This window comes from Notothenia rossii, assembly GCF_949606895.1.
Source record: "Notothenia rossii genome assembly, chromosome: 6".
NCBI classification, from domain to species: Eukaryota; Metazoa; Chordata; class Actinopteri; order Perciformes; family Nototheniidae; genus Notothenia; species Notothenia rossii.
In genome coordinates this window covers 24256492-24272778 of record NC_136909.1, presented here as the reverse complement: position 1 = coordinate 24272778, position 16287 = coordinate 24256492, and the positions used below count along the sequence as shown (strand labels likewise).

General features: G+C 40.7%; 1 protein-coding gene and 1 pseudogene across 4 annotated transcripts; both read right to left on the bottom strand.

Annotated features, from left to right (window-relative positions):
* Positions 1–240: 240 nt before the first annotated feature.
* On the bottom strand, positions 241–3826 carry LOC307043514 (annotated as a pseudogene). The gene is made up of 2 exons (XR_013810673.1): positions 3727–3826; positions 241–2878 (listed from the first exon to the last, which is right to left on the bottom strand). The product of XR_013810673.1 is annotated as an uncharacterized misc_RNA (transcript).
* A 1519-nt stretch (positions 3827–5345) lies between these two features.
* Positions 5346–15630, bottom strand: letm2 (leucine zipper-EF-hand containing transmembrane protein 2). 3 transcript variants are annotated; one of them, XM_079687599.1, is made up of 11 exons: positions 15305–15630; positions 14598–14666; positions 13060–13585; positions 11203–11346; positions 10453–10596; positions 10098–10301; positions 9877–9996; positions 9585–9704; positions 8876–8974; positions 8321–8389; positions 5346–7830 (listed from the first exon to the last, which is right to left on the bottom strand). In XM_079687599.1, exons 2-11 carry the CDS (start codon positions 14642–14644, stop codon positions 7774–7776), a joined length of 1530 nt encoding a protein of 509 aa, XP_079543725.1. In that variant the 5' UTR covers positions 14645–14666; positions 15305–15630; the 3' UTR covers positions 5346–7773. The 3 variants fall into 3 exon arrangements, with proteins under 3 accessions (XP_079543725.1, XP_079543724.1, XP_079543726.1); XM_079687598.1 differs by having other exon boundaries at positions 15358–15630; XM_079687600.1 differs by having other exon boundaries at positions 15171–15309.
* Positions 15631–16287: the final 657 nt, after the last annotated feature.

The window sequence follows — 16287 nt, the reverse complement described above, 5'->3', positions numbered from 1 at the left end:
AATAATTGTATCCATGATGATTTTAAAAAAAAACTACATTATCCTAATATAAGTAATCAACTGTGTAAGTTTCATGGGGATATCTATTGTTGAGTTTTACTGTTCCCCCTTAGAATTCACAATACATCCCTTTAATGGACGTTAATCGAAATTAGTTTTTTACATTAATGCCTAATCCTTTGGGTTAAGAAAAAAAAGGTTTATGTTTAACTAGATGACACAAATAGCCAGAACAGGGAGCTCAGTGCATATCTTCCTTTATTGAATACAGTTGATGACACCACCTGCTGGCCCTTCTAAGTCCTGCAATACAAACTTGAAAACTGTATCACTATATGAACCTGAAATCAACAGTGTCTATAAAATAGGAAGCAGTCATGACAGTAAAAAACAAAAACTTTATTTTAGTTGATACATCAGATCAAATATGTCGTAAATAATTGGTTGTATATTGTGATTATTGTGGCTTTCTGAAAGTAATACTACATTTTGTTATGAATATATTGCATATACTGCAATCAGAAGCTACATAACTACTATGTGTATGTGTGTGTGTCTGTGTAGGGCAGTTTTTTTCCCACTTAATGATGTTGGCATAAAGGGTGTTATGTCATCTACAACCATGTGAACCATTGACCAGATACTCTGTTAAACTTACAATGTAAAAAAAAACTGTATCACATTTACATTCTTATTCTTCACCACATTCAATCCTTTAATCAGACATTCCTCCAACAACACCAGAACTTCATGAGTTAACTCAATTACTGTTTCCTACTTAAAGCACATCTCCATTCTCTCCAGCTTTTTATTCACGCAGATCACCATGACAGAGTACGAGCCCCATGGTGCAAACTAAGCCCCTCGGGCACTGACACTGGACAGGTGGCATAAATAAATGAAACAAGTCTGAGTCTACAGCAGCTCATGCTCTATTAGGCCTCATTTAAGAACAGTGGTGCTTCTAGTAAATGTCAGCCTGCTAACATGCTCACAATATTTACCATGTTCACCATCTCAGTTTAGGGTGGTACCATGATAAGTATGATTTATTATGACCATCTTTCAAAGACGTAATCCTCCACATACTGTCTATCAACACACATGATCATTTCAGTCTGGACAAACATTGATTTCATTTCATTTCATTCAAAAATCTAAGCTGAAGGGATGGTTGAGTTTGAATTTGGGTTGGACGAAGTACTTATACATAGTCATTATGTTATTTACTGGAGATGACAGTTAGCAGGTAAACATTTGGAGAAACCAATGCAGTCAGTGAAACATTTTTTAGTACTCAAAAGGAAAGCTTAACTAAGAAATGAATAAATATGAGTATAACTTTTAGAATACTTGCAAATCTTTCCAAATTGGAACTGAAACTGTTACCTATACTCTCTTCCAAGCCAGACTCTACTAGAATCCAGAAAACGGAAGTTTCTACCAATATAACTGTTACTGAAGGCCTTAGTAGAGCAGCATCTGCATGTTGCTATTGAGAAGCATCATTGTTGTACTGGTGACAACAGCTAAAAGCCCTTGCAAGCCCATCTCCAGTCGCTGCACCCCCACCGGCTGTGGTGCTGGGCTTCTCCTTTTTCTTCAAGTACTTTTCAGAGTAGGCTATGTAAAGCTCTACACACCTCCTGGCCTTCAGCTGCTCAATCAGTGCCGGGTAACCGATCTCCACAATGCTGACTGTATCGTCATCATCATTATCATCATTGACAGGTTTACTGAGAACCTGTGCAGCTGGAGGCAGAGGATCGGCTCCTGACTCATTTAAAGGGTGTTGAGTTGAAGGGGCAGAGGTCAAGGGGCTTTCTCCTGCAGTGCTGTTAGATTGTGTTGTGTTGCTGTCAATGCCAGAGTCTGGGGCCGCAGTAGTTGTGATATTTACAGAAGTAGTCTTGGTAGTTGCAATAACAGTTGTAGTTGTTGTTGAGGTGGTAGCAGCTGGGTTGTTGTTTGTTTTTGGATTCCCCGCAGGCAGAAAGTCTGTTCTCTTCATGCAGGAGTCCATGTAGCTATCATAGGTTTCAGGAGGTTGGATGTATTTGTAGTCTCTGCTGTAGTCGTTGGTATCAGTGGACTTGGAACCATATTTCCTGTACATGTAGTTGTTGTAGTACTGCTCCTCCTGGAGTTGTGGAAGTTGAAGGGGGGACGGGGGAACCTCCCTAGCCCGTAGCCCAGAGCCATCCCCACCATAGCCCCTCCAGCTGCTGCCACCACTGCACTGCGTCCAAACCCTCTGGACCTATCAGAGGGATACATGCCCATTGACTGAACTGAGTGGGAAAAGGGAGAACCGCCCCCACCACCATAGCCCCCATATCCAAAACTGCCACCATATTGTGGGCTTAGGACTTTGTTGTTTGGGTTATAGTTCATGTATCCACCTGGAGGACCACCGTAACCGCCATAACCACCACCGTGTGCTGGGTAACCTCCAGCTGGATAGCTCCCAGCTGGGTATCCTGGCTGCTGGGCAAAACCTCCTTGATTAGGGTAACCCCCTGGTCGCTGGGGGTAACCACCTTGATTAGGGTAGCCTCCTTGATTAGGGTAACCACCTTGATTAGGGTAACCACCTTGATTGGGGTAACCCCCTGGTCGCCCTGGTTGCTGGGGGTAACCACCTTGATTAGGGTAGCCTCCTTGATTAGGGTAGCCGCCTCCTTGATTAGGGTAGCCTCCTTGATTAGGGTAACCTCCTGGTCTGGTTGGTTGATTAGGTTGTTTCGGCTGGTTATTTGTTTTGGGGGTCTTCTTAAAAAGATTTATCTTACCAAGACTTACGGTTTTCTTGGCCAATGAAAAATGAATATGAACCAAAAAAAGGGACAGACACAACAGAGTCAGCCTCATCGTTGCACTGCAGACAGGTGCCAGGGAAAGAAACATGAATAGAGGAAGAGCAAATTAATTGGCAGTTTTTTTTTTACATTTTAAATTATTTCTACTGGACCGCTGAACACACAGCAAACGTTTTACCCAAATCGGAAAGATTACCGCAAAACATTCCAACTTTAAAGTTCAAGCAAAGACAATGTTTGTTTTCTGAGCTAAGGTTTGAAAAGCATTGGAGACCATATATTTACCTAATTTACCTAATTTACTCGGAAGGCTTCAGTAGAAGCTGCTGGGAGTCCCAGCAGCTTCTACTGAAGCCAGTCCCCAACTCCGGGGACTTCCGGCCGGGGACTTCGGTCGGCAGTATACGCTGTGAAGTTGTTTGCAGCCTGCCAGTAAACCCAAAGCAGAAGAAGAAGAAGAAGTGACATCTGTGGCTCATTTGCGTAATCTTCCTTCAGGGAAAAGTACTTTTTAGTACCAATCGCGTTCGTGTGAACGCGATTGGTACTAGTGCCCTGGGGTAATAAGTGCCGGGGCACTGTACTGCAAAGTACGCGGTGTGAACGCGGCTAATGGGACCAATCTGGTTAAATAAAGGTTTGAAATTAAATTAAATAAGTCCACAGCCATGATGTTTTTGCAGCACTCAGCCGTCTTATCTGTTTTACCCCCTTCGTTCAACATGAAGCTATGGGTCGAACACATAGGTCCAACATAGCAACCAGGCTGAAAATAGCACTAACGGCTCAGACCTTTGGCTTACTGCAGGCAGACAAATGTTGCTCTCTACACGCCTGTTCCAAATGTCACAATGTGTTTTCACATGACTATCAGAGGAAATACAAAATAAAATATGCCAGTAGTTACCTGATGTATATTAGATAACATTAAAGTGACCTAGTAATGTCAGTCCACCGATGTTTCTCTCTTTAGATCCTGTAGCCCACTTCCCAAATATCACTTTTACCCCCCCCCCCCCCCCCCCCAGCTCTATGGAAGCTCTTAGAGGCAAGTGAAAAGAAAATTTGGTGATCTATTCTAGTTTAAACCTAACCTAAATTATATATTGTATTTATGAATTGATAACATGTGAACAAATTGCTCGGAAAATGAATTTTCTGTCAATAATTGTTTTAAATGTTTGTGATGCACCACTGCATAAGTTCATCTTTCATTTTTTATGAAAATTCAGCATTATTTTGTTGAAAAGTCTAATTTCTTTAAGTTTCTAATGTCATATGACTTTTTCGGATCCCAATTAATCATTATTACTACACTGGAAAAGATAGGACCCACTTACTTTTAGTGAACTTTAGTCCACCTTCTACAATAAAAATGAAAAATAAATATTATTAATCATGAATTAATCAAATTCCTTTTAATAGCTTCCACTTTATGTGACTTATTTGATCCTAATCTATGACATGCATTATCACCACACTGGTCAAGTAGGCCACACTTCTTTTTGTTGGATTTTAGGACTTATTTTATCGAATTTAAATTCAACAGTTACTTTATTGAAGCCTTAATTTATTTTCAATAGCTTAAAATGTCAACGACCCAAAGCATTACTCCCCTGAATAAATAGGACACACCACTTTTTCATTGACTCTAGTTTTTTCCCCCGTTATATGATATGATATCGTTTCAAAACATGCTGCAGTTTTTTTATTGACATGATCGTTTTCGTTTTATCAGCTTCCATATAATTTTTATTTATTTAACCAGATAAAAGCATTGAGAGAATCTCATTTGCAATGCTGACCTGGCCACGAAGGCAGCAACGTTACCCATAACACATGACATATAAAATACAGATAACATAACTAAGAAAACAAAAGACAAAAAATCAGTCACTACATTGTGCACATTAGGACAGTAAGAAAGGTGCACTACTTATTACTGCAAGAGCAGCTGGTGGTAACGACTTCAGACAACTTCAATTTAAAACATGCTATTGAGACAAGTGCCGTCAGTTTGAGGCGTGATTGAAGGTCATTCCAATGCCAAGGAACATAATAAAAAAAGACTCCTTTTCCCAGCCTCAGTCCGCAGAGCAGGTACCTTGAACCGTATCCAGGCACTGGATCTGAGGTTTTAAGAGTCACAAACTGGAGCACATATGTAGAGAGGAAGCTTACCTAAAATGGCTTTATACATTAATAAAAACCAATGCTGCATCCTACGCAATATGACTAAATTACTCCAAATGTTCGCCGAAATCTTTTGGAGAGTGTGAAATGTATCTTCCTACAGGTCTTTTTAATTTATAGGTATCAGGATCTTGGAATGTATGAAAATAGCATAAAATAATGCCCAATATAATTCAAACATGCATTTCAGAAAACTTGTGATACGAAAACATACCATCTTAATGTAATAAATCAGACATGGTATTATTATAAATATTATAAAATCCAGATACACCTTAATTGGATTTCCCCAACCCAAGTACTGACGACAAAGAAAGATATGATACGACTAGAAAGGGTTCAATTATTTTTATTTCTTTGAATTGTGTCTTCCCAGACACTCACTTTCAATGGCAAAGTTGATGCACACATTTAACACAGGGTAAGAACTAACTGGACAGCAGTGCATTTCAAACTGAAAGAAACAATCCTTAAAGACAAGAGGACACATCATGGTAGCATTGATGTACCAAACCATCTGAGATAGCAGCAGGAAGTTGTAAATACTAGACAGGCACACCGAGATGCTGATGAATGAACGATGTGAAATCAGGTAGACAATTAAGGATTCATCTGTGAATATATTACATGCAGAGAAATGCATCCTGAAAATTCACAAAACATTTTCATTTCAGTTCAAAGGCACAGCAGAACATGAACCCAGTCTAGTCACCCCCATTATTGAATGCTGTGCAATCCTTCTATCATGCAAGAGAAGGTGCCAGTCGCCAACATCAGAAAACCTCCTCGCAGATGAACTAAACACATCTAAGGAGCAGCTTATCAACATGACACAGCGCTCAGGTCAGTGACTGATGTTTTTGAGAGCATCGACCTTTTGTTTCATAACATTAATAATCAGTTTCATTTACTCAGAATGTCTTGGGATTCTTTTTTTTTTTTTATATGGCAGCAAAGCCCAAACAAGAGATCAGAAAGCAACTAATCAGATTCTATTTTGTACCACAAATGCAGAGCTGATCGCTTTATCCATCAGTATCAACACTGGGAAGGACTATTTTGGATCGATAATTGGATCCAATGGGGAAGGGAAGAGGAGACATTCCACTTAAGAGAAATGGTGCAACTTGGCGCTTTAAACACAGCGCGATGAAGATCAAACCAAAAACTGTTGTACAATATAGAAAATCTGTTATGATGAAAGGAGCAAACATAAAAGCAATCGCCCTTTAACCTTAGGCACATATGTAAAACCAATAAAATAAATCTTCATTAGCAAACTATTTGCTTAAAAAATATCCTTTGATTTTGACATCCACTTCTCGGATATGCCTATGGTATATAGTAATGGGGAAGAATGTTTGGAGACAAAACGTTACTCCAGCACTGTCAAATGTATAAAGAGGGATGGAAAATCTTCAGCAATGTCAAACACACACTCAACTGTATTCACACAGTACACATGTATGTGGTAAACCTTCCAATTATAGCTTTAGGGTCATATTATGCCGTAGGATATTTGGGTGAATCAAACTGAATGCTTTACATTTATCTCTTTTGGAGCCACCATACCAAAATAAGTCTCATTTGTGGCTTCAGAATTGAAGCTTATTCCCCATATTAATAATATGTCTTAATGAATAACATCAAGTATTTTCAGTTTAAAATAAATCTTAGTATCATAGTGTTAAAACACAATACATACACTATACAGTGTATGCAAATAAAATCTGCACAATTTGCAGATAGTCTGTTCAGTGGTTTACCAGTGAAGGCAGACTGAAGCTTACCTCAGTCACCTCTGGATTTAAGGAGTGACCTTTCTCTGAATAATATACCATCTTCATGTTCGAATTGCAGCAGAAAGCAGCTACGTTACAACACCCTGTTCAGATGTAGGGCCAGAACAAATCTGCAGCTGGAGAAATGACACAATGACTTTTTATTTTATAAGCAGGTTCAGATGTCTCATTTACTTCAGCACCTCAGAATGATCCAGCTTCCTGGAGATGGTACCACTACTACTAAACTAAAAAGTCCATTAACGTATTTCTGAAATAAATTACTTCTCTTATATCCTGAAGAGGAGCGAATAAGGAATCCAAATAAAAACAAATGAAATACTTGACATTTTTCAAAGGACTGTAGACTTTGCATAGCAAAATATACAAGCTGCTGCTGCTGCGATATAAGACAGGGACACAAATATACAGAATATTTACAAATTTACAGGAGAAGGAGGGTGCCTGGACTGTAAGGAGACACCATCAAACAGACGGTTAATCCGGCTCTGCCGTGGGCGGTTTGGGCGTCACTTCCAGGACATTAGGTCAAAGTATTCACACCATTAATGTTCTGCCAGTCCTCTGAAACGTCAGGCTGGTTTGTCCAGCTCTAATGGAGAGTGACAGAGAACGGAGTGCACAAATCAGAGGGTTTGAGGGGATAAAGAAGCAGCTGCTGAGACGAAGCAGAAGAGGCAGCAGACCTTTCCCTGGGTGTAAACAGAGAGCGAGAGAAAGAGGGAACAGGACTCCCAGGATCAACCTACCAAACACAATGCTGAACGGAGCCAGTGATCCCCCAGTCCCTCTGGACTGAAGACAGAACGAGATATCTAAAAAGGAGGAGTTTAAAGGTCTGCCAAAATGTAGACCATCAAATGCCCCTTATCTGACCACTACAACCCTGTGGTCCCTCTCTCCCCCGAGGACACGAGCTCAGTCCATCCTCTCTTCAGTCCACAGGCTCCAGCTCCGCTTTATACACCGTTGGCACTCATCTTGCTCTTCTGGGATACCTCTGTCGCTGCTTTAGCCTGCAGAAAAAGAAGAGCTTGGTTAGACTACCACATCTTGTTTTTCCCCATTGAAAACCTATTCAAACATACTTTTATTTTGACTATTTATATCACCCTGCCTTTAATTGATAGCTCACAGCCATTAGGTGACATCATGGGATAGATAGTGAGAGAGGGTTAGCCGTCACAAAGGTCATCAGACAGACATGAATCGGGGTCACCAAGGTCATATTAGACTGCTGAGATACCCTGGCCGTGGTCTAATAATTACATCATGTGACTTTTCCAAACCACTTTTCCTTGTCATCAATGGAAAACATCATGTAGTCAAGGAAAGGGCTGAATAGCTGTTTTTCCAGAAAAGTAGCCCAGTCCCATTGTGAGAGATTAACATGCCATGGGACAAAGATCAAAGCCAGGAAGCACTAACAGGATTAAACCCGTGCTGCATAACATCTCAAACTGGTTCCTGTGGATTCCACAGCAACGGGCAACAATGTGATCTCACCTGAAGGACTTCAGCGGGGGTCAGGGGTTTGTCCGAGATCACGGGAGCCTTGTCTCTCAACTCCTCCACCTGCAGCACACAGGTAAACAAGTATAAGACGGAGGTTCCTGCACAACTTAATGGTTCATGTGAACTGCCGCCCTACACGCATGTGTAACAATCATTCATACATTTATCAAACCAACCGCTGCAGTCATCTATCATCGATCTACAAAAGGTCTAGGCACTTTTGGGTGGTATCTATCTTCTTGTCCAGCTCCCAGCAAATAGATTAGAATCAAGGCTGGGGTCATATGGCAGCATTACCGACATCACAGCGTTATGCATACAGTTACTAGAATGACTGCGCTCGGTCAAAGCATGGATTTTCCTGGAGTAAACACTGCAGTCAAACTCCTTTAGTTTATTTTGAGCAGTCATGCCCTGGTTCTGTAATGTGTACTAGTGAAAATGTTAGATGTTTTTCAATGAGCTACATAAGTTTAATTCATTCATAATTGCTTTTCTTTCGTAATGTTACACCATTCTGCTGCTGTGCGTTATGAATCCACTGACCCGTCTTTCTTTGATGATGAGAGCAGTGTCCGCCAACATGTCGGTGCTAACTGAGGTCATGTTTGCTCCTGCATTCTCCACTGGAGGAGGAGGAGCTTTCTGCAAAAACAACAACAAACATCTGATAAGAAGAGATTACATTACATTACATGTTAGACGCTTTAATCCAAAGCGACATACTCAATACTGTGGATAATCCCCACAGGAGCAATTTGGGGTGAAGTGTCTTGCCCAGGGACACAACCACATGCTGACTGCAGTGGGGTTTGAACCTGTGCTCCCCTGATCCGGACGCCAACGCACTAGTCCACTACGCCACATTCCTCCCACGAAAGACAGGTCTGTTCCTTTTATTGGCCGGATTTAGATTTCAATAAAAGGAAGATAGATCTCTTGTGCAGCAGTTAAAAATGTGAAATTATTAATGAATTTAAAATGTGTTTTCTGCTTTTATATATTTAATTGTAATATTACATTAAAATTCCACTACCTCATCAATGCAAATAACCACTAGTTGTAGCCTAAATAAAGTTATTTCATAGTACGTCAAGGTGCGTTCCGTAAGGAGAGCAAACGGTGAACGGTACCAAACGTCAGTGACCTGAATACCAGAAATTGAACTGTTTGAAACTCAAGCCGCAAAACTTGCCCTCTGATCTGTACACTTAAGGGGAAATGCAGTAAAAGTCTAAGTAAATAAAGGACGGACCTCTAGTTTGGCAACAGGTGGGATGACTGGAGGCTTTGGTTTGAGGTCGGTCAGGTACATGGCTCTGGAGAGCAGCAGCAGCGATGGAGGAACATTCTCCTTCAGGTGCAGGTCCAGCCACTAGACGGACAACAACATTGATTTAGGGAACAATGACAACATATAAATAGTTTCATTCTTTTATTAAACAAAAAACATTGAACTCCTCAGCCTCTGAGAATGTTGTGCGGAAACATACATGTAGTGTCTCAGGGACCAACAAAAGCAACAAACTCATCATGTAGCCTCTCACCTGCTGCATCTGCTGATTTAGCTGTTCGGTTGTGAGACCCAGAGACCTCATCCCCCGACTACGACACGCTGCCTGAAGTTCTGACACACTCAACGCTGGCACACCCTCTGCTGCAATCATCTGTGAAGAAACAGAGAGGGGAGTCAAAAAGTGTTGCACAAGAAAAGATGATAGCTGCACATCAGAGGGGACAACGATCACATCCTTGTCCTCCATCTCACCTCGTCGTCTGACTTGATGGTTCTGAGCTGCATCATCAGCTGGAAACGCAGCAAGTTGTTTGTGCCGATGGGCTGCAGCTCCAACAGTTTACACAGAGCCACCAGCTGGGGTCGCTCCAGGTGCTCCAGCGTCAGCTCGTCCTCAAACAGCTTCGAAAACCGGACGATGTCCTTCGTGGTGGGCTGCTCTCCTGTGCCCCGGACCTGACGAGAAGACAAACTGTCACTAATGCTGCACACATTTGGTCACAACGTTACTCTTAAAAAATGTTTTCCCTCACTAAGGGGACTTGAGTTAAGCTAGTTAAATGTGTTTTAAGTCATATAATTGTCAATAATAATAATAACAATGTACCTTCTGAACATATGTGGAGAAGCGCTGTGTCTCATCATCTGTCTGAGCTTTTGCTTTATTCCTTTGAGCCATCTCAGCGATGGTCTCTTGTAAAAACTTGGCCAGCTCCAGCTTCGCTGCCAGACCTTTCTTCTGCTTCTCCTCCTGCATGAAGAAGAGTGAGACGCAGGTTAATTAAAACTAAATACTTTGAAGACAGCTTTAGTTTAATGCATTTAAATAAAGTTGTCGAATACAGAACACATTGCTAACATTCCGGCACATTTTTAAGGTGGCATTAATGGCTGCGTAAAAAAACACGACTTCACAAACAATTTAAGATAGTTATGTTTTACATGTTTTGTTTACAATTGTAGGTATCGTGGAGCACGAGAGCATTTCTGTTATCCCTCAACAGAGCTCCACAACATCAGAGACGTCAGGTCAGCTGGACCAAATACAAAAAGCTGCTACTTTTTATTCACAGCAGATGAGAAGTTCAAATTACCCAAACAATAGTTAACAAGGATTTTTACAAAGATAGTTTGAATCTGACAGGTTTGGAGAGCATGTGTACATCAGGCTACCTGCTGCCTGGCATAGCCTGCAGTTCTTGTGCGCTGACATATCTGAGCAATTATATTATATAGAGTGTACGTGTGTGTGTGTGTGTGTGTGTGTGTGTGTGTGTGTGTGTGTGTGTGTGTGTGTGTGTGTGTGTGTGTGTGTGTGTGTGTGTGTGTGTGTGTGTGTGTGTGTGTGCGCACATGCCTTTTTAGACTCTGTCTCGAAGGTGGAGGGCAACATCTCTGGGAAAAGTTTGAGGAAGACAGGAAGAAGGAACTCCATGAAAGGAACGATGATGAACACCGTGAAGGGCACCAGACGGAAAAGGTCAGCGCAGGTCCTCAATAGCTGTAAACAAAAAGAAAAAAGAATGTTAAAGTGGAAAATAAATGAATCCATGCCAGAGCTCAGGTGTGTTTGCATGCTAGATCCATTTTGTGTCCATAGGGCAATCACAATAACCACAATATTGCAGGAGGGGATGTTCCTTCACCAAAGAATCCCCACATGTGGCTCTAACAGTCATCTTCTAAAATAAGCCTTAAAATAGTTTACTAGAGCATGTACACAATTTGGGTCAGTGAGGGTCATGGAGACATAGAGAGACAGTATGTCCTGTTTCAATGATCTACCAGTGTCTTCTCTCAGTGAAGCGTGTCTGAAATCTGCATAAATGAATTGAGGAAAGAGCTCATAATACAAATGAAAAACATCTCAGTAGAGCCAATTCCAGAGGGTATTAACCATTTCTAACATGCTTACGTTTTCTGAACACGAGCTCACCTGACCACGTCATGTGATCTGCTGTTTCATATTTACTATCACATAAGAGAAAGAAAAGCTCAAAATATGAAACTACCGCCTATACTTTAGTTAAAGAAATTGTCAACAATTAATTTATGATCAAAATGTGTGGCTTTACATCATTGAATAACTTGCTACTAGCTCCAATGTCAACACTTAGGTAAAGTTACAGTCAAATATGAATGACAGTGCACCTAAATGCAATGTAATGTAATGTAACAGTGCACCTAACAGTCCTTAACGAATACAGCAGACTACGCAGACCAACAGTAGGACTAAATTGCTCTCACAGCAGGGCTAGTGATAAAACTGTGAATGATTTTTAACGGCTGTCACTACGGTACTACCCAACTGATCACTTGCTCTTCCTCCCATTTGCTACGACTTCGGGAACAGACTGTACACATTCCTTATTGACATGCAAAGGTGTGGACCATTCAAAGTAACCCTTAAGCCATATAATATACGCCTCACTATGTTTTACTGACAACAACTTAGAGAAAGAGTAAAAACTACTTCCAGAGCCGTTAAGAAAAGACAAAAAAGAGACCAGACTATTGTAAAGAATCCAGACAGACTCGCTGCTGTGAGCGGAGGGCAACAGAAGAAGTTCAATGCTAAGACCGCGGCAAAAAATAGAACAAATTTGAAACCAATATGGCGCTTGTGGAATGTTTGCTGATGTTTTGTATGAACCTAATTTAAAAAAAGTAAATTCGGAACTACAGCATGCTGAGCCTTAAGATCTCAATGTGCAGTTTCTTTCACACAAGTAAGTCAGGGCGACATTAATATATCAAAGTATTTTGGGGTAAAAGTACAAAACAGAACTGTAGGGCTGCAACTTTCCATAATTCTTTGGGGATACTTTCATATGTAGATCATTTTTTAACTTGGTTCCACTAATCAACAGTCCAAATTCAGAATATGGTAAATGTTTAGCCATGCTTGTTACTTTCTGGTATAAATCACTCACTAATACACACACATAGGTTTAATGTATTCACCCAAATTCATTCATACAAAATATGATGATTTAAGGTTACAGGTTTAGCTTTATTTGCTTCTATATTGTTGATTATGCAAGCAGTTTTGTTGTTTTACCAATTCAACAGTATTTGTGGTGTCTTGTGAGACTACTACATGCATAAAACAATAACTAACAGACTGTAAATTACCTATATACCTGTGCCTGGGTTTGCAATTACTGATTATAAATATTATAACATTTGACAGACTGAATAAAGCTCGTCTTACCCTTCTCCTCTCCCTGCGTGAGAGCAGTTGTCCATGCAGCAGCCTCCACACCATCCTGCCTGCAATCTTGATATCGATGCCAAGCAACCGGAAGCCATTGTAGTAATGCTTCAACTCATCAACAATCTTCTGATACAAAGCCTTCTTCACGACTGCCCTCTCCTGCACCGGAGGGGCAGCAGATGCGGTGGTGGCGGCGGCGGCTGTGGGAGTCGGAGCGGGAGCAGGTTGAGCCTGAGCCTGAGCCTGGGGGGCAGCGGAGTCCTTTTTAGAAGCATCTTGGGCAGCGGCTGGTGAAGTTTTAGTGTCCTCCTGTTTTATTTCTTGCAGGAGGACACTAAAACTGGAGCTATGTAGAGAGCGGGCGAGTAGGGTGGAGTTGTGGCCACGGTAACAGTGTGGGGAGCCGAATCGGGAGAGCCTGAGGGTGACTGCGGAGGAGACCTGGCGGGGAGGGTCTATGTGGAGATAGGCTTTGGAAGACAGAGAGGAGCAGCTGTTCCTCTTGGATAACAAATATGATCCCCTGCAAACAGCAACAAGAAAAACTAGTAAGTTATTTCATAATATTGTATTATTGATATGGGCAAATAAAGAAAGTGTAATGCTTGTATTTGATGGCCAGATTATTTCATTAATAAAACACATTATGAATTTGAAAATAATTAATTAGTGAATATATATATATATAACATAAAAAGTTTGTGTTTCCAGCTTCAGTCGGCTCATATCATCATCGTAACTGAATTTAGGGACATTTCTTCAATCCTGCTTTGTATACCTTTATGTTAATTGGCTTTCAGTATTATTCTCCCCTGCCTTTCCTGGCACATGTATACGTTTTCTGAGCTTTACTACCCCCTGTAGCTCAATGGAATAAAGTGAAATGTGAAGTTGTGCATCTGCAGAATACAAATAAAGTAAGTCTCAATACCCCAATACAGGTCATAATAAAACTAATCATAAAACTAGACAGACATTTGTGCTAAGGTTTGGTGTAGATAGATCTAACTCTTAAACCACCTGTAGAGTTATAACTTATGCATCAGCAGGGTTAAGACTTAAAACATGAACTACTAAAATTACTTGTTGCAAGAATCCTATTACTACAATTGTGATAACGGAATTGTGGCTCAATTAAAATAAAAGTATAGCTAACATAGAATACATGTCAAAGTCTCTGGCAGTTGGTATATTTCGTCTCGCTGCATAAATTGACAAGTTGCTAACTTTAACATTATGTAACAGACTGACTATGCTCATGAGAAAATGGGATGAAAGTGAGGACAAAGCAGTGTCAGGTCTTGCATCATCAGTAGAAACCAACGTAGTCCTGTGTTTACATCGTATGTGTCATGAGACACATTGAGTCGGCCTCACTGTCTGCAGCATGCACTGTGTAAACAAACATCTTAAGCTCTCTTGACTTGAACACAGCAGAGGATCCAAGAGTTGTAACTGCTGTCAATCCACTTTATGAAATTAAACATTTCTGCATTTCGTAAAGTTATTTAGTTACAGGATATTCATTTTCTTACCTTGATCTTGTGACTGCAAGAAGCACCTGGTGACTAAAGACGGCCATTGCTGGGGCAGATTGCAATATTCTGTTAAAGGCACACATGGAGACAGGGAGAAAGAGAGAGGGCGTGTTGGTTTCATGTTACACCGGCATGGTCCGACAACAGGCTGACTGGAAAAATACAACAAGCAGTAAAACATGTCCTCTCACATACAGTCTGCTGCTAAAACAGGCTCATTACATAAAGTATGCTGTCCAAATTAGCTGTTAACCATGCAAAACATGATATGATATAAAACATTAGCGCAGACGGATAGCAGTTAAGCTAACATTATGTAACCACTCAACTGCAGCACAGCTCGCTACTAACCTGACATATATTAACCCGGACAATGTAAGGCTCACCGGCTTAATTCAAAGTTAAAACAAACCAATAATCGAATTAATCTATGCACATTTGGATATAACTCCACATACAATTGACATGTTGCCTAGCGTCAGGTTAAATCACACAGCCACTGTTGTGCTAGCTTTATAAATGGTAATGCTAAACTGAGGAGGAAATACTTGTTGATAAATTCCTACTCACGTTAGCTATGTTTCACCAGAAAATGATATATCTCCAATATCTTTGAATATCGAAATATTAGTTCTGTAGAAACCTCTTAAAGTACTTTGAGATTAACATTAGCATCATGCTAGTGAATTCTCCGCTAGCCTAACCTGTTAGCTCCCTGCTGGTGAAATGGCAGTCTGCGGATGACGAGCCCACTAACCTCCAGCGTCAATGACGGAGCTATGGCTGCCACTGCTGACTATGCGTAGTAAGGCTTCTCGGTGAGACGGTTAATAAGATAATCCATCCACAACAATCGGTCGAGGTGAACGGGAGCGATGAAAGTAAGGGCTGGTGTGGTGATAAACCCATTTACGGAGGGTTTACACGGTAAAAGTCGTCGTGTTTGAGCTCCAGGCCCGTTAACTCTTGTTGTGCAGCCTTCCACAGGCAGCTGCACTGAAAGGTCACACTGTACACATGCGTGAATGTTGTGTGCGTACAAACCGAAGATCCTCTATGTGTGGAAATATGACTCACTACGTGGTTTACAAATAATAATCAAATTCATTTGAAATCTTTCTCACTTATTTATGGTCAGAGGTGGAAGAAGTACTCAGATCTTGTACTAACAAGTAAATGTCGTGCATTCAAAAGTGTTACTCAAATAAAAGTTTGGGCATCAAAATATACATACACTACCAAAAGTAGTGGTCCATTTCAGAATAATATATTGTATATGTTTTGATAATAATCATAATATTATAATGGATGCATTAATATGTTAATCAAAGTGTATAAAGGTGTTTAATTACTTTGTTTACTGCAGGTTAGCTTGTGAATTTACTCCAGGTGTAACTAAAGTCTGATTTAAGTGTTGATTATATTTCACAAGATTAATTCTAATCTGCAAAGTAAATAAAGGTATTTAATTACATTACATTATTACATGTTACTTGTTAGATGCTTTTATCCAAAGCGACTTACATACTCAATACTGTGGGCAATCCCCACAGGAGCAATTTGGGGTGAAGTTTCTTGCCCAGGGACACAACCACATGCTGACTGCAGTGGGATTTGAACCTGTGCTCCCCTGATCTGAACACCAACGCCACACACCGCCCATTTTAATAAGTGTTGTAGAGTAAAA

Bases quoted from the DNA above. Each gene is read 5' to 3' on its own strand.
- letm2 (XM_079687599.1), bottom strand. From the start codon at position 14,644: ATGGCCGTCTTTAGTCACCAGGTGCTTCTTGCAGTCACAAGATCAAG. The intron at 10,597-11,202 runs GCATGTGCGCAC...TTCTTCATGCAG, and splicing joins TCGAGACAGAGTCTAAAAAG to GAGGAGAAGCAGAAGAAAGG. The intron at 10,302-10,452 runs GTACATTGTTAT...TCTTCTCGTCAG, and splicing joins TCTCCACATATGTTCAGAAG to GTCCGGGGCACAGGAGAGCA.